Source organism: Myxocyprinus asiaticus, chromosome 14 (assembly GCF_019703515.2).
Source record: "Myxocyprinus asiaticus isolate MX2 ecotype Aquarium Trade chromosome 14, UBuf_Myxa_2, whole genome shotgun sequence".
In the NCBI taxonomy this organism is placed as follows: domain Eukaryota; kingdom Metazoa; phylum Chordata; class Actinopteri; order Cypriniformes; family Catostomidae; genus Myxocyprinus; species Myxocyprinus asiaticus.
In genome coordinates, this window is record NC_059357.1 from 35555567 (window position 1) to 35581049 (window position 25483).

The 25483-nt window shown below is 38.4% G+C and overlaps 1 protein-coding gene across 1 annotated transcript in view; it reads right to left on the reverse strand.

The window, feature by feature from the left end:
- The window catches only part of LOC127452105 (noelin-2-like), a 107156-nt gene extending 82547 nt beyond the window's left edge, over positions 1 to 24609 (reverse strand). The window contains exon 1 of the mRNA XM_051717310.1: positions 24131 to 24609. Within this exon, the coding sequence (XP_051573270.1) occupies positions 24131 to 24187 (57 nt within the window). The 5' untranslated portion in view covers positions 24188 to 24609. The remainder of the gene's footprint in view (positions 1 to 24130) is intronic.
- Positions 24610 to 25483: the final 874 nt, after the last annotated feature.

Here is a 25483-nt window from a genome sequence, read left to right on the forward strand (position 1 = left end):
TAGAAAGTCCTGTATCAAATATGATATGCGCAGCGTTATAGGGTTAAAGAGTGGCTCAAAAAAATCTAATTAGAAACAGGAAGGCAAAAGGGTCCTATAAGAGGGCTGGGGGCCCTGTTGAGGGGGCCTTGTATAAGCTCTGGGTTTGTGTTTTCAAAGTTGATGGGCCACGAGACCTTGCAGCCCAGGGCTCCCCCGGACCCCTGGTAGTCAAGGGCCCGCGGTGTAAATAATTGATATATTATACTGTTTTTAATGAGAGCATTTGCGGGAGTGCAGAACTTTGTGCGGAGTGTCATTGAGCTTGTGTTGAAATGCAGGTCTGAAACCTGCAGTGAGTGACAGCAGTCATAATGGGAGAGTTTGTCACGTTGCTCGATTTCTGTGTACAGTTTATTAAAAATGTAAAAACAGTTTTGTTTTGTCATGTTAATAAGTAGGCCAATGTGAATTTGATTTGTAGAAAATAGAAATAAAGTAATTCAGCTTAACTGTTCTATTTTTGTTTTGGAGGTGCAGTCAACATAAAGAATATGGCATGAATAGCATAATTCAGGAATCACCATCACTGTTATCGCGTCTGCTCTAATGAGACCCATTTGCCATGCAGCTGGCAATAGTAGATTTAACATTTTCACGAACCGCACAATCTCCAATCGCAAATGACTGTTTTTAATTTCCAAAGTGCACCACTGAGGACAAAAATGATCTAACGATGATCTTACATGAACAAGATCACCATTGAAGATCTAATGGGATGAATGGTCCCCTGTCTCGCCACCAAAGGGCTTACTGAACGCAGTAAGTAACTTGGTCAGTTTAAATCTGCTGTTAATAAGTTTGAATATTGAATATGTCATATTATGTACTGTACATGGACTAATAATTTAAGAAGTAATTTAGCAATAATTTAATTTATTCTATACCATAGATATCCATTTAAAATAAAAAACAATTTGGCCTAACATTAACAAACATTATTACAATATTTAATGCTTAAAAATGCTTAAAAGAAACTGGAGCACAGCTCATATCCACCATTGAAATCTGCTACTCTGAAGAACCGCATGGTTGCTTGCTTTGTGACGTCACGGTAATTTAATATTTTAATCGACATTAATAAACGCGATTACAATATCAAGGGCAATAATCGACAATTATGATTTTTGCTATAATCGCGCAGCCCTAGTGTCAACCCAGGACAAACATGCTTTTAAGTAGAAACATTAGCGAAGCCCAGGAGAATGACAAACATTTTTCCTTTTCAGTCTTTAGACAGGAATTGAAACACCGCCCAGTGGGTGACTATTCACCAGTTCACTCCAACACACTGTTGCAATGCCACCACCATAAGTGACGCTAAGCAGTGATGTCTGCCATTCAGCACGCGTTAAAGTGTTCAAACAAAACACATTAACAGCTTTAGAGTGGCTTATCCTTTTCTCATTTCTTAAAAGTCTCTCAGTGATGTTTACCATTTCCTCACCCAAAAGGCACTCACACACAAAAAATGGTAACACAAAAATCAAAGAGAATTTATAAGTAATCAGCAACAAATATCTGTACATTTTCTAAAAATAATTTGCCTGTGCAAAACTCATTGCCACAATATTAAGGTGTTGCTAAGGTTTTCTGTGTGATTTTTAGTGTACTGCTACACTATATTTCCAAAAGTATGTGGACACCCAAACACCACACCTATATGCAGCCAGATCTCATGAAAACTACTTTACTGTGGTGACATACGTTACTGTTTGCAGAAATGCAAAATTATATTACGTGGTTCATTACACTTACTGCGGTAGTTTGGAGGTGATATGTCCACTGAGTGGCACAGAAAGCAAGTTAAATATTCTCACAAACAGATGAGGTTTTTAAGGTTGATGATCTATTGAGTTTTAAATCAACACAACTATTGGTTGTCTGATATATCGGCCGTTATTCTGACATTTTTTAATAATCATTTGGCCTATTTGTTTCTTAAGGCCACGAGGGCACCGAGAATCGCCTGCTTGCACATGAAGGAGCTGCCTGAGACGTGTAACTGACCAATCACATTTAGTTTTGTAGTGCCATCGTTTTACTACAGTAATAGGCCGGTGTGCAACACAGTCTCATTTAAACAGTCCGCATATCAGAGCCACGACAGACGAGCAGGAGATCATAATGTTAAAGTGCTCAACAGTTCCCTGTAACTTTTAACAGTCTTGTCTAATGATAAAAAGAGAAATATCAATAAAAGTAATATATACCATATTCAGATATATGTTTAAACAGATGTAATTCACGAACGCCACAATACTTGAGCAAATCCAATGTTTTCTTCCTGTGAAGCGTTCATGTTTCTTCCTCTAAAGTATTATATAAGCCTCTTTTCAACCGTTCCCTGTGACTTTTAACTTTCTTGTCTAATGATAAAAAGGTAAATATCATACTTCTATCATATACCGTCTGCAAATATGCAGATATCTCATTTAAACAGATGTCATTTGCAAACCTCACGTAAATCCAGCGTTTTCTTCCTGTCGAGTACTCATATAATATCTTCCTCTGAAGCGCGTATTCTATTAGTCTGGATCAAAACTCAGTTTCTCTGATTTGCAAATGTTATGTCATGGTCATTCCATGACAATCCAAGCAGGCAATCTGGGCTGTGTAAGCTGTTTGCTGCTTGCTGGATCCGTACAAGCGAGTGAAACCAACTTCAAAGTAAAAGCGCTTCACGTGCGCTATGAGTAAATGTCATATTCACTGTGCACTGCATGTACAATTAGTTTGATTCTGTCTTTTGTGAGAAAATTTGATTGCTAATGTGCATATGCCATATATTCTTCCTAATATATTAACAATTTATTTATATGCAAGTAAGTTACTACAATTTAATGGCTAAACAGAAATCAGAAGAAACTGCTATTTACCATTTAAAACACAATCTTATATGGTACAAAGTTAAAGTTTTGTGTAAAATTAAGTAAATATAGTGCTAATTAAGAGTTTTAAATTTTTTTTGCAATTTTATGTATACATATGCTATTTACTATATAACATTTTGTGATATATCAGCATTTTATCAGCCTATCGGCCACCCTGTTCTCTGGATATCGGCATCGGCCATTAAAAAAACCATATCGGTTGACCATTAAAAACAACTTACCTCCCTTCCCTAAACCTGAAACCTAACCAATAGTGTCATTAAAAGCAAATGTGACACGAACATGTCACCTCAGGTGTTCATTTCACCAGGAAACTGCCGAGATATGTATGATGAGCAATGTAAAAATCTTTTTGCAAAAGTGTAGGTACAGTAACATGATTCTGTGAGACCAGGTTGCCCATTTGTGCTTGTTGAGCATTAATTTTAAAACCATTGGCATTACTAAGGAGTTGGTCTTTCCTACAGCTTCGACTCTTCTGGAAAGGCTTTCCACTAGATATTGGAACATGGCTACAGGGATTTGCTCCCTTTCAGACTAGAAAATCAGTGCAGTCAAGCATTGATTTTTGTCAAGGGGGCCTGGCTGCAGTCTCTGTCTATTCTTCAAAAAGGTGTTCAGTGTGGTTCAGGTCTTAGCTTTTTGAGGGCCAGACTAGTTTTTCCACACCAGACTCAGTAAACTGAGAGAGAGAAGGGCCCTCCCCAACTACTGCTAAGTTGAAAGAACACAATTCTCTAGAATGTAGCATTAAAATTTTGTCTTCACTAGAATTAAGGGGCTTAGCAAAATTTATTAATTAGAAGAGGGTTTCCACATATATGTGGTGATATAGTGTACGTGGCACACCTCTCCTTATCAAGCTGCACAATTTGAGGTATCATTTATGTTTGTAGCATAAATGGTGCACGATGAGTTATACACCAAAATGTAATACTTACGCTTAAGAAAAACCCTTAACCCAAAGTATGAACAATGGTCATAGTAATGCTACTTAATAAAGCAGTAATATTCAATCCATCAGTTAAATGAAAATCTCAGAACACTCAAATGCATATTGCATGCAAAAATGGCAAGAGATTTCTGAAAATGGCAAGCTCCATTCTTATTTGGCAGCTTTATAGGCTACGACTTCTGGAAGTCATGTTGCACAGGTTTATATCTGTCCACTGGGAAGGTTTTGTTGCCAGTTCCCAGACTGCTTTCAGGGAAGAACTAATCACTGAATTAGCCAAAGTTTGCAAGTTTCATGGTATCACATTTTTAGATATTTAACAGTTTTGTTTGAGCCACTTAGTAATTAATGAGATATCCTTGAGTGAGATATAGCAGCTCGAAATGTCAAGTAAAAAAGGAAAGAGTTGGACCAGTTGGACACACTCTTCCTGTCTAAGTGGGCAGTTCTTCAAACTCAACTCATGGGAAATTAGTGACAAGAAGTCACATGTTTTGTCTGCTAAAATTGGTAATTGCATTCTGAACGTTTGAACTGCCCCCAGTGGCCGAAGCTGGAACTATACTGGTGCACACACACGACAGTACTGAAAGCAAAACTGTGTTTGATTTTCGGAAACGTTTGAGTTGTAATTACTAGGGCTACCAATCGCTTATATTTTTCCATCAAATTAATTACATGCTATTCAGATTAATAGAATTAATCAGTATTAATATTTGCTGAACATGTGCCCAGATAAAGAAAATTTAATATATAATCAGAATCAAAATAACTATAAATACAATACATGATATAATAATTCAGATAATTAAAAGATATTACATTATTGTGGCAGATGAGTAAGGCACAGATTAGACAATAAAAAAAGTGGCTTTAAAAGTCAATTTATTGTTAGGTTTATTTCCATATCATAACATAATCCTATCACTGGCCTACAGTCCACAGAGATCCATTTTACAAGTTCATCAGTCTGTCCGAGGTAGACTAGGGCTGTTCTCACAGGATGCACACTTCCATTCTGTTTGTCTGCGCTTCTGGTGCGTCTCACTGTTGTAGCGTCACGTTTCACTGGTTTTCAGCATCTCTCGCCATAAACGTCACATTTTAGGAAGCTTTGTTAAATGTAGTTTGTAACTATAAAGACCTCTTGAGACCCTTCACTCTGCTCCATCCAGCTGCCTGGACAGCTGGAGCTGTACTTACAACCCCCTGCTAACTGAGACTCACAAAAACATGGACGAGGCACCTGAGGCTTGAATTACTGCATTCGTAGGATAATTTCTTATTACGGCTGAGTGATTGTATAATTAATCACACTGAATTAACTAGGGATGGGCATTTCAAGTTATTTTGTAGTCGAGTACTCTAACACATAAATAAAACAGAGTAATCAATTACTTGACATTTAGAATTTAAGTTCAACCTTCAACTTTTGAACCTGTTTTTCTTATGAAGAAAATTAGCACTATGCATAAACAACATTAACAACAGAAACAAAATGAACAACAACAAAAAAAATTTACTCACACATAGATACATACATAAATTCCAAATCTTTTGAAGTGATACAATCACTTTAAATAATGGCAGAATTTTATTTTGGGGAGAATTAATGGCAAGATTTTAGTGAGAGAATCAGTTTCAGTGTTGCCCATGACAGGCAAAGGCAAAAAGGAAAATCAAATTGCAATATTTGAGCAGTTTTTACTAGTCAAATATTTAAAGCTGAATGAGAACTCAAATAATCAATTACTTGTGCACAGCCCTAGAATAAATGTGATAAATCAACAGCCTTAGTAATTAAATGAATATACTCCTGACACTAACCCTAAACATAACTCTTAACAGTACTGAGACCAAAACACTATTTCATTAACATTTGTGCAAATGTAGTATCTCCCAAGCCATAGATCAAAATGGATATGACATCAAAGGCACAGCACAGGAAATATTTGGGGCATTAACATTCGCCACATGGTGGTGCTTGTCCAGAGTTCAGCACATTGGTTCTGACATAGGTGGAAAAACATTCTGAACTGACACAACAATTTCCCGTGTGACCACGTTGGGTTCTTGGACATGATAGTCCAGAAATAGCTGCATAGTGGACCAGACATTATGATGGTAGTCAACTGCATGTTTGTGTGGACACATCTATAGTTAGCATTCTCTTCCATGGATAAGACCGTTCTTGAAATATTGAAAGCAGCAGGCATTCACAGAGGTGTCATGCGAGGTAGAAAACCAAGACCTATCTAATCTCACACTTCCCTTGTTCATTCCTCCAGCAGACAACACAAACACAACAGAATCCACACTCTTACACAGCAGTAGCATCCTGGCTCACACTTTGCCTGTTCACACAAACACACAGATGCACACACACACATACACATTCTGCCCATGGCCGACCCCTCCGCTGTGCCACACACAATACGGGCTCATCAGCGGGTCCTAATCAGCCACCTCACTTAGTGTAGGCTGTGCTATTCAATCTTCTCATCTAGCCATGCATCTGAACATGCTCCCTGATTGTAATGCATTACAACTGAATGTTAATGGGAACACTTGAAGGTGGTCGAACGGAGGAGGCTTTTCATATCTCATCGCTTGCTACAGTGGTTTATACCCTGTCTGTGACATTATTATGATGTCAACCATACCCTGTGAAAAAATCATTTTCTTAATCAGTATTTTTGTCTTGTTCCACTTATAATGTCTAGACACACAATAAATTTAACCAAGAAGCAACATTTCCTAAGATAGCTTCATATAATATATCTTCAATTACGTTTATTTTTCTTACCCCATTGGCAAACCATTTTTCTTGTTTTACCGTAGGTATAATACTAACCTAATATTAAGTGAGGTTTATCCTTAAAACAAAGAGAGAGAGAGAAAAAAAACATTGTCAATGGGGTACACAAGCTAAACGGGATAGTTGACCACAAAATGAAAAATCTGTCATCATTTGATCACCTTCATGTTGTGCCAAACCTGTAAGATTTTCTGTTGTCCGTGGAACATGTTAGGCAAAATGAAAGTCTCAGTCACCATTCACTTCATTATGTATATGGACAAAAAATGAAATGAAAGTGATAGGTGACTGAGGCTGTCAGTCCTTTTCCTCTTAACCTTTTCTTTTGAGCTTCACAAAAGAACAAAAAACTTCAAACGGGTTTGGAACAACAAGAGTGTGAGAAAATGATGACATCATTTTCATTATGGGTGAACTATCCCTTTAATTCAAGACATATTCACTTTATAAGTCATTTTATCTTACACTATTTTAAATCTGAAGTAAATGTATCTTGCTTTAAAGATGTTTAGATATTTTACTGGTAAATACTGACTAAGAAAATGGCTTTTTGCAGTGTAGTATCATTGCAAGCAGACGCCCTTGCTGTGTGCCTATTTTATTAGAAAAAATTACATATTTCCACCTGCCAGTGCCATTGTTGCGTGTCCATGGCGCTTGCTCAGTCATGCCCCCACACTCATATGCATAAACACAAATGCACACACTCAGACAGGATAAAGGGAAGGTCACGTTGCATTAGCGAGGGGTGCAGAGCACCAGTGGGTCTGTTGCAGCCACTGCTTTTGTCCTCCAACTCAGTACTTTTCTTATTGCATACTATTAACATTCCATTCCTTTCCATAGACACAATCATTTATTGCATTTGTATTTTCCTCCCACCACCAGACTAGGGCTAGATAATATATTGTATAATATAATAATTCTGAATAATTGTATTATATTTAGATTGGACAAAAATAATATTTAAATAGGTTCCAAAATATAAGTGAGCGAATTTGTAGTTCTTGCACACCCTGTTCATACACAAAAAATACTTTTAGTAAAAATATGTAAGTAAATATTGCTTTTTTAATTTTTTTAAAATGTTTTATTATTGTTGTATTGGTGCATATAAATCATATTTATTATATTATAAATTAAATACCATTCTTCATTGTATTAATTTTGTCAAAAACTGTGGAAAACATGCCTCCATTATCTTTAACTATTTATATTTCATTTAACGTTTTAATCTAACTTGGCTACAATGGCTGTTTTTTTTTCTCCCCATTTCTTCATGCTATTCTCTGCGACATCCACGCACAACTCACCACGCACCCCACCGAGAGCGAGAACCACATTATAGCGACCATGAGGAGGTTACCCCATGTGACTCTACCCTCCATAGCAACCGGGCCAATTTGGTTGCCTAGGAGACCTTGCTGGAGTCATGCAATGGCTGTTTTTTTTTAATGAAAAGATGGTTCCTCTGATTTAAAATATTGAAATATAATTTTTGGAGCCATATTGCCCATACATACATAAATAAAACAATATTCCAAAATAAAAGGGGAAATATTTATGGGCATATAGACATACATAAACATAAACACTTTGTATACACATATTATAAACAACTGCAGGTAAAACAAATAAAAAAAGCTTGCTGTTCTTTTCCCTATATTTTTTCTTATTATCCACATTTTCCTTTTATTATAAAGCTGAAGTGTAAATTCTATGCCACTAATGACACCAAACAAAATTGCAAATATAATCCCTGTTTTCAAACAGATTCCAAAAAACTCCCCTTGTCTTCCATTGCTGTACAAACTCATGCTATTGGATGAGCCAGGATGGTTGAGCTGAACATGCCACTCAGACAAACAGGAAGGTTTTAAAAGCACCACAGAGCCATAGTGTTAAACTTTAGGGTGAAATCAAAGTACAAATTAGGGATGTCATAAAATATTGATATATCGATTATTGATCGGCACTTTATTTTATCTATACATTTTTGAGGCATCTATATATTAACATCAGCTGACATTTAAATTAGAAGCCTAGTTTGTGTGCTTTTAATTCACTGTCAGTTGCATTCTATTCAATGTAGTTTGACATAATAGCTTTGGGAGACCACAAGGGGGCGACATAACATTTACCTAAGCAAGTCGTGGGCAGGACAGGCACATATATCACACACACATTACGAGCTGATGGAAGTCCAAAGTTACGAAGGTTTTTGTACTTTTTCCAGAATGAGCAAAGTGACGTTGATGAGTTTGCAAGTTAGTGTATGAAACTGGTGTAACTGTGCAAACTGAATGATTAGAAAGCGTAACGTTTATTATGCAATCTCTCTGTATGCAGCTTTGAAGAGGTTTCATTCAAGCCATAAACCACAAAAAGACATACTTGTAACTGAAAATACATAGGTTCATAGGCTCTATGAAAGATACTTATACACAATATATCATCCAGTAATGACTAGAGTAAATAATCTATGTCCTTTGATATTGATTTGTGTCGAATTGAATGAAAAAACTATGCGAGTTGTGCTCTGTGGCACTGCAGAATTTTTTATCAGCCTCCAGAGACGACGTGCGGCAGCAGTGCTGTGCGTACATACCTTCACATAAAATTGACCCTTTTCACAGACCTGTTATGATGTGTTTCCACCTTCTTTAACAATGTAAATGTAGCAAACTTTTTAATATTTCCAATTAAAAAAAATATTTAGTTTAAATGTGTAGCATTGTACTGTATAATATTACCCTGTAATAAGTTTTTACAAAATCAGTTACCATAGCTGTGATGAGGTTTCTAACACAGCTACTGAGGGAGTGACAGAAAATTTGGCCTGCTTCTCTCTTCTTACTACTGTTATCAAGCGCTCTATATTTTTATCTTCTTTTGCTGAGCTGTGAAAGCGTAATCATTGATTTTTTTTACTTTTGCTGTTGGAGCAAACGGGTAAGCAAAAATAAAATTTGCTGTGGTCCCCCATTCACCACCATTCAAGTTTACCCTGCTATGCGTCTACTTCCGCTCTCCATCCCAGATATGTGAAAAGGGTTCATAATTGTTTCATTTTAGATCGTGCCATGTCATCCGCCAGACATGTACGGTGCGTGACCTACTTTAATTAACCCTGCTGCTCACACTTTACTAAAGTTGTGTTGAGAAATATATTTGAAAAGACAAAGACTATTGTGCAACGACCAGCCCTATTTATATCTGAAAAATTGCTGATATACTGTATATCTGTAATCCTCTGGAAAATCTTCTAATCATCAGGAAAATCTTTGATTGTGACGTGAAAACTAGTACAAACCTAGTACAAACGGCTTACGTATAGCCTAATTTACTCTGTATGAAATTGGGATTCGAGAAAGTGTTTCAACAACAAAAATTCTCAACAAAATCTAAACAAATATGACTCATCCCTATTAAAAAGTTTATTACAATTTTCTGAATGAATGGAAATAATATGTGTATGATTGGCAGTGATCTAACCACACTTTTCCAATACCTTGAAGTGGTATGGTTATACGCTGTTACATAGTTCTTGTGTATGCTGTGGCCTTTGGTGGGAAGATTTATGCTGCTTGTCCTGAGCCCTTTAATGTCTCTAATTCCCCGTTTGGACTTATGTATGGCAGAGCACATCCTGTCTGACCTGCCTCTTGATGTCCTTAATCTCATAGGTGATTGAGACAGTGTGCACGTCACTTCCTCCTTTTGACCACCACCTAAGAACACCATCATTGCTCTTGATATTTATGAGTCTCTCAACAGCCAAAATCCACTCTGAAGCCATTTTTATTGCCAGGCTAATTTTAGAAAGAAGCCCTGATAGGTTTGCACACATTATCTCACTTCTGGTCAAATGAGTGTATAATAGACCTTTTAGCTGGTGGGCAAGAGGAATTTACTTGAACTGGACTGATCATAACTCTGAAAGAAAATGGCCTTTAATTGCAAAACTTTCTTTTGGCTAGTGATGCTCTCAGGGCAGCTGCTTGTATTCAGTCCACTCTGGGCCAGTGCCACACAAGCACTTTGTCCTGCTCGTGTCTGGCAGGATTATGCTGTTGCCTATTCTATTAGATCCTGATTGGATGGACACTGTTTCACCAGCCCACAATAGCCTAAGTAAAAATCAATGGGACAAATACTCAATCCAGTTTAACCAGGTGCTAAATGTGTCTAAATTAAGCCGCTGTCATTCTTTTCAGTGCAAACGCCTCCTTTCTAATTCGACTTATTAAACACTGAAAGAAAAGCACAAAAAAATCTGCATTGTGCGGTAACATCTTAATTAACTGGTTTTATTCAAATAAAAATAAACCTCAATGTAGTACATCTGGCTACACCAACAAAACTAATTTTAAGGGTTAGATTAGGTAGAAATAGCTATTTAAGGTAACAATTGCAGGTTATCACTTTTTTCAGTGTACAATGTACCTTCTTCACAAAAGTTACCTTTTTATATGCCTAGTGCTATTAATGTGAATATTATTACCACACATAGCAAGCAGTTGGTAAACTGAATTTTACTGAAAAGAGGCGTTTGTGAACAGTTGGCAGCAGCAATTCATGAAATGATGATCAAATGATGGAGAAAAGCATTACAATTTGGCACAGGCCTATATCCAGATGTGGTGTGCAGTCACACACATTTTCTGCATTTTACAGAACTTATTCAGGTGTCTGGATCACAGTTGTGGAGGAATGCTGTACATTCCCAGTAAATTATGCCAGATCACAGACCGGTATGCTGCATCTTCCACAACCTAGCACTCAGAACCAACACATAAGATGGGGAATTGCACTGTAAAAATTGAGTTCAGCACTATATTTTTGTCCGTGTTTGTACTGTTACCTGATTTGCATAATTCCTTTAGTCCATTTTAGTTTAGACAGCATGTGCAAAGAAACAGTGCAATCAGTGTGCGCCATTCATTCTTGTAAATGAGATAAACATGAATGTCACCTATACTTGTATGATCCAGAGAAGACTTTGCTTGACTCTGCCTGACTAATCTTTTTTACAGGAAGAGGAGAAATTATGTCCGACTGCAGCTTACCTAAATTATTCATTTTATCTCATATTTCCCTCTTAATATAATCTTGGGACTGCAGCAGCCAGTTTCTATTGAGATGATTATTAAATGACTGCATTTAAGTGAATTCCAAAGTACAACAGAGACTTTCTGGTGAACAGCAGGTTTGAAATACCAAAGTGCATTATTTCACTTCTCTCCAGCTGGGATACTTTCCACTGCAGGTGGCTTCTATATTTCTCAAAGGCTTGTACATTTAAACAGTCTTATTAAACATTTGCTGCCATTTGCCTTTGATGCCCATCTCCAGTATATTTATGAAACCAGGCAAAAAAACAGACCACAAACAGGTTTGATCAACTTATGAGGGTTTTGTCTCACAGTCGCAACCAATTAGCAACTCTCCCCTACAGATGGTTTGATATAACAGGGCTAAATACTAAGTCAACAGACTACCTCTTCATTACACATGCTTAAAGTGATGAGATCTCTACATCTCTAGGGGCTGGAAAAGTGTGGTCATCAAGCCTCTCCTATCCACCTTATTTTACAACTTGGAAGTGAGCAGTGGCTGCATTTCGAATGTGAGAAAGTTCCACTGGCGCTGACCGCAGTGTAAATAACTAGTAGGATTATAATACCAGAGTTAGTGATCTGGGCTTATAAACTATCACACAACCACAGGATGAACAGCAGAATTATGTGCCAATGTTGGATCATTTTCTAACGTCAGCATTTATAGTAAAAGAGTAAGTAAATCACTCGCTTGTTGTTGTGTGTTGTATCGAAGAGACGGTAATAAAATCTGCATTTTTCTTTACCGAGATGCAGTCTTTCTTGTCTCCATGTAAACCTCATTCATATGTGCCTGCATAATCTCCAATGATGCTTTTGTTTATTTCCAAAGGCAATGTTTCATAAGCCATGCTGAATACGAGATATGCGTGTTTGCTATATACTATACACTGTACACTGCTAAGAAAGAGAGAATGCTCTCTGACAAGAACGGAGAGTAAAATACATTTATTATTTTGCCAAGATGAAACAAGATGCAGTTTTGGTGCAAAGAAATTTGAAGCAGCATTTCCCCGGCGGCTTTCTCCTCTCTGCTGGTTGTGTCGCTTGTCTAAGGGTCGCTTGTCACCTCGTGCGACCCTTAGTTTCGGTTGACCACGTGACTAGCTTTGTTGTGCTAAGTAGCATTAAGGCGTGTCCTGCTTTTTTTCATTGAACGGCTCGTTATCATCATGTATATATTTGACTTGAATGCTGACACAGAAGCGGCAGCGGAAGTGGTAGCTCTCGTGTAAAGCCCTCCTCGTGTGAAGACCTACTTGGGTAAAAACCAGCGAGTCTACCTGTGCGAGTCCACCGAGCAAGGACACCGACAAGGTGCCACTCACCATAGCACTTAAGTATCTTATTATTATGTCTCTTTTTCTTATTTTCCTTCTATATACTAACATGTCTACTTCACGAATAACACATGCCTTCAAGCACATCCATGTTATCTGTTACAGACCGTTTACACGATATCGATGCAAGACACAACACAACCCACACAACCTACGGCCACTTTGCACTCCAGCACATGCTCCACTCTCTTTCTCAGTGGGACTCTGGAACTGCCAGTCAGCTGTGAACAAAGCTGACTTCATTCCAGCCTTTGCCACGCAGTCCACCCTCAGCATCCTGGCACTGACAGAAACATGGATACGTCCAGAGGATACAGCAACACCTGCTACTCTCTCCAACAACTTCTCCTTCTCTCACACCCCTTGACACACCGGAAGGGGTGGGGGAACAGGTTTGCTCATTCATAACAACTGGACTTTTTCACCACACTCCTCACTATGTAACAATACTAGTTTTGAATTCCATGCTATTACTACAATGCAACCAACAAAAATACATGTTGTTGTCATCTATCGCCCTCCAGGTCAGCTGACAAACTTTCTTGAGGAGTTGGATGTCCTGCTGTCCTCCTTGCCGGAGGATAGTAGGCCACTTGTGGTTCTTGGTGATTTCAACATACACCAAGACAAGCCCCAGGCCACACTGAATACTCTCCTGGCCTCATTTGACTTGAAAAGACTACACACCACAGCAACTCACAGATCAGGCAACCAGCTGGACCTCATTTTTACACATAACTGTACCAACTCAAATATTCTTGTTACTCCTTTACATGTCTCTGATCACTACTTTGTTCAATTCAACATGACTCTCCCATCTACAGTAAAACAGTCTCCACCTTTGGTTTCCTTTCGCCGTAACCTCCGTTCTCTTTCACCCTCACACCACCCCACTGCTGTCTCTACCTCTCTTCCCACACTAAATGTATTTACCACGCTTAATGTAAACACTGCCACAGACACACTAAGCTCTACTTTAACAACCTGTCAAGACAACATCTGTCCTATCTCCTCTAGGCCAGCACGTGCTACACCACCTAGCCCCTGGCTGTCTGACGTCCTTCGTGAACTTTGGACTGACCTCAGGGCAACTGAGAGGAGATGGCAGAAATCAAAAGATCCAGCAGATCTAGGTAAATATCAGTCTCTGCTTGCAACTTTTTCAGACAACGTTAAATCTACAAAAACCTCCTATTACCAGAACAAGATCAACAGCACCACAGACACTCGCAGCTTGTTTAGAACATTCAACACACTTCTCTGCCCTCCCCCTCCACCACCTGACACATCACTGACAGCAGATGTCTTCGCCACATTTTTTACTATTAAGGTTACATCCATCAGCAATACATTCTCAGCACCACACCCTGTCAAACACCGGTCTCCTGTATGCAACTCTTCTGTCTCTATGTTCTCTCCTCTGACTGACACTGAGGTCTCTAAACTCCTCCTCTCCAACCACCCCACCACCTGTTCCCTTGACCCCATTCCTTCTCACCTTCTCCAGGCCATTTCTCCATCCATCCTACCTGCACTCACACATATAATTTATTCATCTCTACTTACAGGCACTTTTCCCATTACATTCAAGCAGGCTCGAGTAACCCCACTGCTGAAGAAACCCGCACTTAACCCCACACAAATAGAACACTACAGACCAGTCTCTCTCATCCCATTCATGGCAAAAATGCTGCTGGATGACAATCAGTCAGGTTTCAAAAGTGGACTCTCCACCAAGACTGCCCTGCTGTCTGTCACTGAGTCGCTGAGATGGGCGAAAGCTGAATCCAGATCATCCGTCCTGCTTCTGCTGGACCTTTCTGCAGCCTTTGACACAGTCAACCATCAGATCTTACTCTCTACCCTCTCCTTGCTTGGTATCACAGGAACTGTGCTTGACTGGTTTAACTCCTATCTCTCAGGTAGGTCCTTCAAGGTAGCCTGGAGAGGTGAGGTATCCAAGCCTCATCAGCTACTTACTGGGGTACCTCAGGGATCAGTGCTTGGGCCACTGCTCTTCTCTATATACACAACATCACTGGGACCCATCATTCAGGCACATGGTTTCTCTTACCACTGCTACGCTGGTGACATGCAACTCTACTTGTCTTTCCAGCCCAACCACCACAGTGATTGCTCGAATTTCTGCCTGCCTGGCAGACATCTTGGCCTGGATGAAGGAGCACCACCTGCAACTCAACCCAGCCAAGACTGAACTCCTTGTCTTTCCAGCCAACCCTGCTGTTGAACACAACATCACCGTGCAGCTGGGTGCAACTGCAGTAACGCCTTCCAAAACTGTCAGAAATCTAGGGGTAACCATCGACAACAGACTAAATTTCACAGACCACATCTCAAAGACCACAAGATCATGTAGATTTACACTCTACAATATCAGGAAGATAAGACCCTTCGTCTCTGAACATGCCACACAACTGCTTGTCCAGTCACTTGTCATAACTAGATTGGACTACTGTAATGCTCTCATTGCAGGCCTCCCTGCATGCACAATTAGACCCCTGCAAATGATCCAGAATGCAGCAGCACGACTGGTCTTTAATGAACCAAAGAGAGCGCATGTTACACCACTCCTTGTCTCTCTCCATTGGCTGCCGATTGATGCACGTATCAAATTCAAGTCTCTGATGCTGGCATACAGAACAGTCACTGGGTCTGCTCCAGCATACCTAAAATCATTTCTGCAGAGCTACGCACCCACTAGAAGCCTGCGGTCGTCTAAGGAACGTCGCCTTGTTGTACCAACACAAAGAGGCACCAAAACACTTTCCCGGACTTTCAGCTTCATCATACCATGTTGGTGGAACAACCTTCCCAACTCCATCCGTGAAGCTGACTCACTCTCTGTCTTCAAAAAATGACTAAAAACACATCTTTTCCATGAGCACTTAACCAGTCATTAAAAAATAAATAAATAAATAAATAATTCCTGTTGCACGTTATTCTGTTTTGAATACTATTCTGATGCTAGTGAAACTTTGTAATATGGCACTTTTCATACCACTGTCTCCTTAAGATGATTCGCTTATGTTTTCCTCTTTTGTAAGTCGCTTTGGATAAAAGCGTCTGCCAAATGAATAAATGTAAATGTAATGTGTAAAGTTTGTGGAGGTGTGTCAAAACGTCACCCAGAACTGTCCTGTCAGCGCCTGATTTCATTCATTCTGCCAGTGCAACAGTGTGTGATTAAATGATGGCAAAATGCAATAAATAGTAAAACTATATGCACACAAAACCAATGAGTTTATGAAAATCATATTTAATGATAATAATATATCGACATTTATTGCCAGCCTGTAATTTAAAGCAGTATAATGTAGTATATTTGTATAGCTGGAAGTGGCTTATACCGGAAGTGGTCCACATTCAAGGTTGATAATGGCAGCGCCCTAGATTTGCTGAAAAATTAGGTGGATAGTCTCATAGAAATGTCTCTATTTTTTCTTTTTCTTTTTTAAATAAAAAATTATGATTTCATTGATGGATGGTTTGAAAATGGAAGCACTCTGCCTTCCAGCTCAAAGGAGACATTTGTCTCTTTCTTGACAGCTCTGTGATGCCATTAAAGCAAGGAATGATCAGACACATCCACTGGGTCCCTTGAGCGGCATCTATGAGCTTTTGTGTTCGCCTCTAATGCACCAGCTAATTACAGTTGATGAAGATGTTGATTGCAAGCTGAATTATAACTTTTAGCTGTGGTGTGTGGCTGTAGGATCACGGCTTAATTCTGTTATCATGTATAGCATCTGATTTATATTTCAGCACAAAATGTATGTCATTTTCTGTAATTACAGTATGTTTAAAAATACAGAGTGACTAGTAGGAGTGGGTTTTTCCAATGCAACGCAATCTTCATTTGAACGATCTCAATATTGATTCTTAAATCCTAAGATCGATCTTTTACCTATGCGCAACCCATCTCTACAAGAGGAAATCACTCACATTTGCAACCAAATTTTGCGCTATGCAATTAAAATGTATATATTTGGCAAATGGCTTGTAAATGTTTACATTTCACTCACCAGTAATTGTGTAGTATAGTGGTGCAGCATTCAGCAGTGAGATCCTTTCACTGCGTGTTGAGAGTAAACGTTTGGTTTGACTCTTGTGTCTAAAGACGAGATCCACACAACCGATTTGTCATTGAATAATGTCTATTTTAATACCCTTTCTGTCTACAGTCAGTTGGTGATCAAAAACAACAAAAAAGAAACATTTAATTCTAATTATGCATGGCACAGATGAGATAAAGCCATTCAAGTCTAGCTCGTTAACATGCGCTCATCTACAGACGCTGTTTACAGAAATGCTGTCTTTCTTAAAGTACCGGTTTATAACGCGTTCAACAAATCAATGTAAATACTTGTAAATAGTACTAATTATGTAATTAAACAATAAACATGTAACAAAAAATTATATATGAAAAATAATGTCTTATTTATTGATTGAATACATGGATTTTTCATTTTTTTAAATCCAAAATGTGACCAAAATTATGAAAAATGAATAAAATATAATTAGTACAATTAATATTTTTGTAATGTACCTAGTTAGAAGGTCCCCTGGATAATTAACAGCATTAGCTGGGAGAGAATTTCTTTCATATGTAAGCAAAAGGGATATTATAACTGAAATATACTTGTGAATCGGAACCGAATTGGGAAATCTGTATCAATACCAGCCCTAACTATTAGTATTGGGTGTAAATAGCACTGGATATACACAACTGCTTTTTGCACCACAAAGGTCAGGCATAAACCAGACAAAACTATGATAATTTGGATATCTGAGTAGTGCCCTGCAGGATAGAACATGTTTTTTGACATTTATATGCAGGAAACTTGAGTTTGAATCGGCTTGTGAAATTTTCATATTCATACTGATCTCACTGTAAATTTTGCAACAGTGGGTCGAAGTTTTCTGTGCTTACCAAAATTCGATTCACTGCCCCCAGTGACCGAAGCTGGAAGTGTTGTTGAAAGTTTGGGCATGTGTGAGCTCTAGTTTCCAGATGAAATGTCCACAGAGTGGCACCAAAAGCAAGTTGAATTGAACTGAATTGATTTATTCGCCAAGTATATAAAATATACAAGGAATTTATCATGTTGCCGATGGTGACAATACAGACACCAACAACAACAAACATTAAAAAAAAAATATGCACAATCAGGGGATGTGTGGAAAACTAGTAGTCTGTAGAAAATATTTTAAGTTGTATAATATAAGTTGTATTTTTAGTTGTAAATGATGTAATACAGTCAAAATGAATGCATATTATATTGACTCTATCCCCTAACCTAAACCCCAACCCTTAACCTAACCGTCAGTGGAGTAAAAATGTAATTTTAGAACAAAAAAACAACTTCTATAATCACACTTACCATTGTTTAAGGGTGTTTTCACACCTAGTTAGTTTGAGCACTCCAAACGGTCTCAGAGCGATATAATGTGTATATGTGAACAACCCAAATGATCTCAGACCCCCCCTAAAAGGTCCCACAAACGAACCAAACTCAGACCACCTCGGGAGGTGGTCTGAGTACGGTTCGTATATGGATCCTTTTGTGGTTCGACTGATTGTTGCTATGTGAAAGTGAAGAGGTATCAGTCCATTTTGCTTTTTGTTATAAGTACCTCAAGGCTTGTCATACACAGCTGCATTACATAATTGCTAGATCGAGATAATTTTATCTAACCGTGATTATTGTGAACTTTAAATTCCAATTACATTTTACTGTCCAAATAAGGGAATTCTAAGCAAATACAGAAATACCATAATCACCATGACCGCGAACTGCTTCACCATGAACTTCTTTGAAGTGCTGTGATGCACGTGCCTTTTGCTGAGGTTGCTGAAGTGATTTTGGTAGTGAAAGCAAAGCACTCTTTCACTTTAATTTAATGTTTGCGTAATGGCAAATGATTTGGGTTCATTAATATATGAAGAATTAATGACACGCAGGAGGAGATGCCTGCTTTATTTCTGTTGAGAAGCATATTTAACAAATAGTGATAGAATCTCGTTTCGTTTCCTTCATGCGAAATAAGGGTTCATGGGTTTAATCAGAGACCCTTAACATAATGTGAAAGTAAAGGATTTAGGACAGAAATATATTACCATTGCATAATATTAATAGAATATATTAGGATATAATTGGCTGGGTTGTCTGGGTTATATTATAAACTGTGTAAATGTAAAGTTGACCAAAAAGAGGGACAAGTTTTAAGTATTTGGAAATATTTTTATATTGAAAATATAATTTTTCATGTCATTCTATCCCTGTGCAATATTTTAAGTTGTTAAAGCCTTAAAGGAAATTATATAGCCCTATTATGTTATTCCAAGTTATATACATTACTACTTAAGGTGAATGTGTATTCAGCACACATACACCTTAAGAAGTATGGCAATTTATTATCATAAACACAATTATGCCAATTTATTGTTAGCCAAATTACATACAGTAATGGTGACTGCGATGGGGTCTGAATCTGAAGGAATTGTGGTATGAACAACAAAGGGTCTGGGACCACATCAATGCTAAAAGGACCAAAAATGAAACTGGGTCCTCTTTTAAGTCCACTTACATTGTGACCACCAAAAGCACTAAGGTCATTTGTAGCTGTTTCCCTTTTTGGTTCACTTTAAATGAACTGGGTTTGGTTCATTTTAAATGCACTATACTGTATATGACACCACCCAAAGTGAACATGTTTACTTCCTGGTTTCTATGGGACCAGAACCTGTGTCTCATAGGTTGCTTGCACAACACAATATCAGTAGCGCCAAAGGAAATTGCTGCTTTTCAGTAATTCGGCAGAAGGGGGCTAATTTCAAGGTGAGTGAACTTTCGCTACCAGCATGTTAATTTCAACAGATACAAACAGTAGCTATTTACACTTACTGTAAGTAGCATCTATCTTAAAAATCTGATTTCTTTGAAAAGTTGTGTAGGGTTTCTTATGAAGCACAGTTCCTTCTAAGTGCTAATGCCCAGCAGTAGCCCTCACTAGTCTATCACTTTGAACCTGCACTAAAGATCGGAGTCAATAAATGTCCAATCCCAACTGCGAGCGCACAGTCAAAACTAATTAAGAAAATGAGACCCCCAATCAAGATGCTACAGTTGAAACAGACAAAAAAGGTGTAGCACATAGTGTCTATAAATAATATAATGTGCTATGCTCTAATTAAAAAGCAACATGTCAGTAACGTCCAGTGAAATAATCAAGGTGTGTGCACAGTTTCTATTTAATGATAGTTGAGTCATCGCAAAGAGCTAAGAACAAAATTAGCTTTTAATTTGTTAAAATGTTATTGTTGCTAATCAGCATTCTGCTTTACATCTCCACATTTTCAAGAGCACAATTAAACCCAGTTTCATCCAGGCTTATGGTGTCAATAGAATCTGAGCCTCTGCTTGTCCTTATTTAAGAGACTTCTACAATCAAAAAACACCAGGGAGTATTTTCAATTACACATATACACATACAGTACATATGGACACATACAATTAAGCCAAAGACGTACATACATCACAGTGAGAGCTAGTGAAGAGTGCTAAGTGCACTAGTGATATAACCCCATCTTAAAAGGTGAGTGCCAAGGTCAAGCAGGCACCCAACTGTATCACTGGCTGTCAGGACCCCGGGGCACTGTGGGTATTTAACAAACATACGTTGTGAGTGAAGAAGTGCATCTGTCTCAAAACATTTTAAATATTTTATGGGTTGCTCAAAGCCAGGCCGTGAGTATATATCTTTGAGCATGAGTGTGTTTATATGTGTTAGTTTGTAGGTATGTGTGTGTATGGGTGCACGTGGATGTTATTTTGCTTCTCATGTGGAGTATTCTTATATCACACCAGACACACCAGAAGACTTCATAAATTTTTTATGCCCACACTGCTACATCAGGGAGAAGGGTGGTGCAATTTTTTCTCCCTTCCATTTAATATTTAATGCAAACAGTTACAACAAATTGTCCCCTAGGGCCAATTATGAGCAGTTTGTGATGAAGAAACAGTAACACCTACATTTATCCCACTATAGGATTGTCATATACTTTACTAATGTGTTCTCATTTACACACCATAATGTATGTCTGGATCCACAGCACTGTCAAATTCATAAACCTTGCACACACCTATCATATAATTTCCTCTTATATTAAAATCAGGCTGGGACTGCTTAATGTACTGTTTTATACAACACTGAGTTTACATATAATTAAATGCATCATCTCCACATCTAATTATGCCACTTTGAGGGAATTCAGATGCTCTTGCGTTTTATTTAAAATCATCCTTACTTAGCATGGTATTTAAATAGCAGGTAATTATATAGGATAACGTGTAATAGCATAAAATGTTATAAAAATATTATCCTTTGTGTGTGTGTGTGTGGGGGGGGGGGGTTAGACATTGATAGACAAATGTTACTGTTAAAACAAATTATTTCTTGCAAGCTGAGGCAGTGAGCAGGATTTTTATTTTTTACTTCTTTTTTTTTTTAACTGTATATTTTGGTAGACATAAGAATTAAGAATACCCTTACTAAAATGTACAATGATAACTAAAGTTTCTGTCAAAATAGTTATTGTTAGTACAGTTAAACAAGCAACCCTCCTTTTGCTGCTTTTAGTCCATATCTATTAGCTTTAAGGTCATCTATATGCTAACTTCTAAAATGTTAAAATCTGCAGTCTCTCTCTCTTCTTGCTAAAAAGACTCAGATATCCATGACGTCACATAGAGGTTCAGAAACCTTGTCCAATCAAATTCTTTCTAGAATGAGAACGCACCCTCCCCCTACAACTGTTCACCGCGTCAGGCTGTGTTCTAACTGGCGCTGATCATGCCTTTGCAGGGCACTTCGAAGGAGGCACAATCCATGCTGTAGGGTCGTTCCAAACAGATTTTCCAATAAGAATCACTTAAAAAGGGAGTACTATCTGACCGTTATCACATTTCAGCCCTCTGAAGCTCTCACTTGTCTTTGAAGGGAATAGGGTATAGGGATGATCACTTCTGAATGGGACGCGCCAACGCAAGAGTGGGACGTGAGGAAAGTTCTTTATTCTTTATGCTTAGTGTATTATGATTCAAAACATGGATATAAAATCTTTTGCTTGCTTGTTTCTCATTCATCTGCTTTGGACTTGCACAACGGCTCCAGCCTTGTCGTAAACGAAGACCGCAATATGCAGTGTGCGTTTGTGGGCTGGTTCTGGATTAAAGATTTAGTTCACCCAAAAATGAATATTCGCTCATCATTTACTCACCCTCATGCTATCCCAGATGTGTATGACTTTCTTTCTTCTGCTGAACACAAACAAAGATTTTCAAGAGACTATTTCAGCTCTGTAGGTCCATACAATACAAGTGAATGGTGACCAGAACTTTCAAGTTCTAAAAAGCACATAAAGGCAGCATAAAAGTAATCCATATGATTCCAGAGGTTTTTTTGCAATTTGCTTTTTAGAACTTGAAAGTTCTGTTCACCATTCAATTACATTGTATGGACCAACAGAGTTGAAATATTCTCCTGAAAATCTTTGTTTGTGTTCAGCTGAAGAAAGAAAGTCATGTACATCTGGGATGGCATGAGATAATGATGAGAGAATTTTCAATTTTGGGTGAACTATTCCTTTACTGTTGTCAGTTAGATCATCATTCGGTTCTCAGGTCTTTGGAAAAGCCAGCCGATATTTAGATCTCTTCTCAAGTTTCCCCAGTAAACGGCTCTGATATGAGCAGCATGGTGGAAAGGGGCATGTGTGGATGGCTGTAAACTAAACTAAAGCCTATTGTCTATTTTTTTTTAAATGGGTCGAGTTGTTTGACATATCCCGCCCCACTTCCTGTTTCAGTAGGAAATCGAACACCAAATCGAACTGTGCTTGTCACGGCACTTCACGGGGACTTTAAAGGAGGGACAAGTCTAAGTTAATTTTTGTCTTAAACATTATCCCACAAATGCTCTCGATTGAGCTGAACTTGTATTGAACCCGGAATATTTATTTAATCTTATACTTTTATAAAGTTATCAAATGCTGTGGGACACAAAGAGCGAATTTCTGTAAATTGGGACACTTTTAGTCATAGAAAAAGTGGCGCAATTTACCTGAATTCCCCTTAATTTATCCAAAACAGTGTGCATTAGCGGAAATGTCCGAGGCGACTGCAGGCGATCACAAACGCGATGTAAATAGACGATATGTTTGGCTGAGCGCTGTCCAGGGTCCTGACAGCCACAGTTCTCGATACACTTGTATTTAAATGCACCTTTACACGATTGTAAGTGTTTATTTGTAGGTAACAGCTGACATACAACAACTAAACAGGCTAAAAAGCTATGAGAGGAGCACTTCTGGAGCACAGCGAGAGAGAGTCTATGAAGACTGAAGTACAGTGTAACTTTGCGCATGTCTCCTTTTGCATGAATATTTCTAGGTCAGGTAATGTGCTGTCCTTCACTTTAATTCTCAACTGTCACTTCAGTTCTCATCAGCCAGCACAAAGTCACTTTACATTTGAGGGAAATCAACGAAAAACAGCTCCCATATAACAACATGAACTCTTGATAGTTGTTATGTTAAGGGTTGAGGAGGATTAGTGTAATTCCTCCTTTGAAAACAGTCATTATCTCCTAACTTTTCTGTCCTCGAGCGTTTGCCCTCTTAATCGAGTTCACAGTGCAAGCTTATATTTTCCCTGCATGCTGATGCGCTTTTTGAGAATTATTGCAACCAACAATGATTCAGCCATTAACCTCCAATCACAGTGCTCGCCACTTGTTTAAAAACTGATAATCAAAGAAGCCAAGAACACTGCATTCAACAGACAATTCACCTCCTGGTATGACCATGGCAGCAACGCGTGTTTTTACAACACAAGTTTTTAATATAAACGAATATTTAACATGCTAGGCAGGCATCTTACCTCGCAGGGTATAAAAGATAACATCAGTAGCAGAAACATGGCACTGAAAAGGTGCATTCCCCTCGAAATGACAGCGTCCGACCACCGTCAGCAGTTCTCTGGTCACTCGCCTGCTTTCCTTAAGGTCCGCGAAGGATTCTATCAGCGTTCTGTCGAGCGCGCGCGACGCTCCACATCACCGAGCGGCACGCGCTGGGGTTTATTCCGCTCACGGAGGCAGATTATCCCCACTGTGCCACAGCACAACAAGCCGCCTTGTGTTTTATGATTAGTCTCTGTCATTCGCTTGTGACCGCCACCAAGATGTCAGTGCGTCGTAAACGGGCGCGGGAGATGAAGTATAGCGGCTCCCCTCACAGCAGGCTCTTTCAAAGAATGATCAGCGCGCTTTGAAGTGGGATCGACTGACTGAGCTTGAGTTGCAGAGGTTGGAAGGTGACTAATGTGCTTGCGATGCTCCGACGCTGGGAGCAGCACACATTGATGCTCTGGGAGCGGATTCAAAGAAATACCCTACTCAAGATGCAGCCCAGTCGCTTGAGTGTGTGTGTGTGTGTGTGTGTGTGTGTGTGTGTGTGTGTGTGTGTGAGAGAGAGAGAGAGAGAGAGAGAGAGAGAGAGAGAGAGAGAGAGAGAGAGAGAGAGAGAGAGTGGGAAGGGGCAAAGAGAAGGAGGCTTTGTATTGGCAGCCCAATCCGTTTCACAATGGATTTTTGAGACTGGATAAAAGACATGCATATCCCCAGGAGAACTGTGACATTATTATATGGGCAGTTTGATGATTGGGTAGAATATGAGCAGCACATTAGTGGCTCTTTGCATGTTAAAGTCACTTGAAGACAGTTATAAGAGCTCCTATAGTGTCTCAGTCTGTCACAGTAACATATTATGCATACTAATACAACGTGAATTTTTTTCCCAAAATACACTCATAAACGAATTTAAAGATTTACGCATTTCAATTTTATAACAAAATTCCATTAAACTGAACTGAGTAATCTTTAATAAAATAAAATAAAAACCTAAATATTTTACGTTTTTTCTATTTAATTTTGTTATACATGACACAAATTCAGTTTGATGGAATTTTGTTATGAAATTTAAATGCACAAAGCTTAAAAAAATGGCTATAATATTTTTTTAATATTTTTAAGATTTATGCATTTTAATTTCATAACAAAACTGAATAGAGTAATCTTTAATAAAATAAAATAAAAACTAAATATTTTTAGTTTATTAATGTAATTTTGCTAAACATTACACAAAACAAAAATTTTGTTATTAAATTGAAATGCACAAAGCTTAAAAATAGGCTAGAGTGCCTATAGGGTGGGGGTGGGGGGTGGGGGGTGGG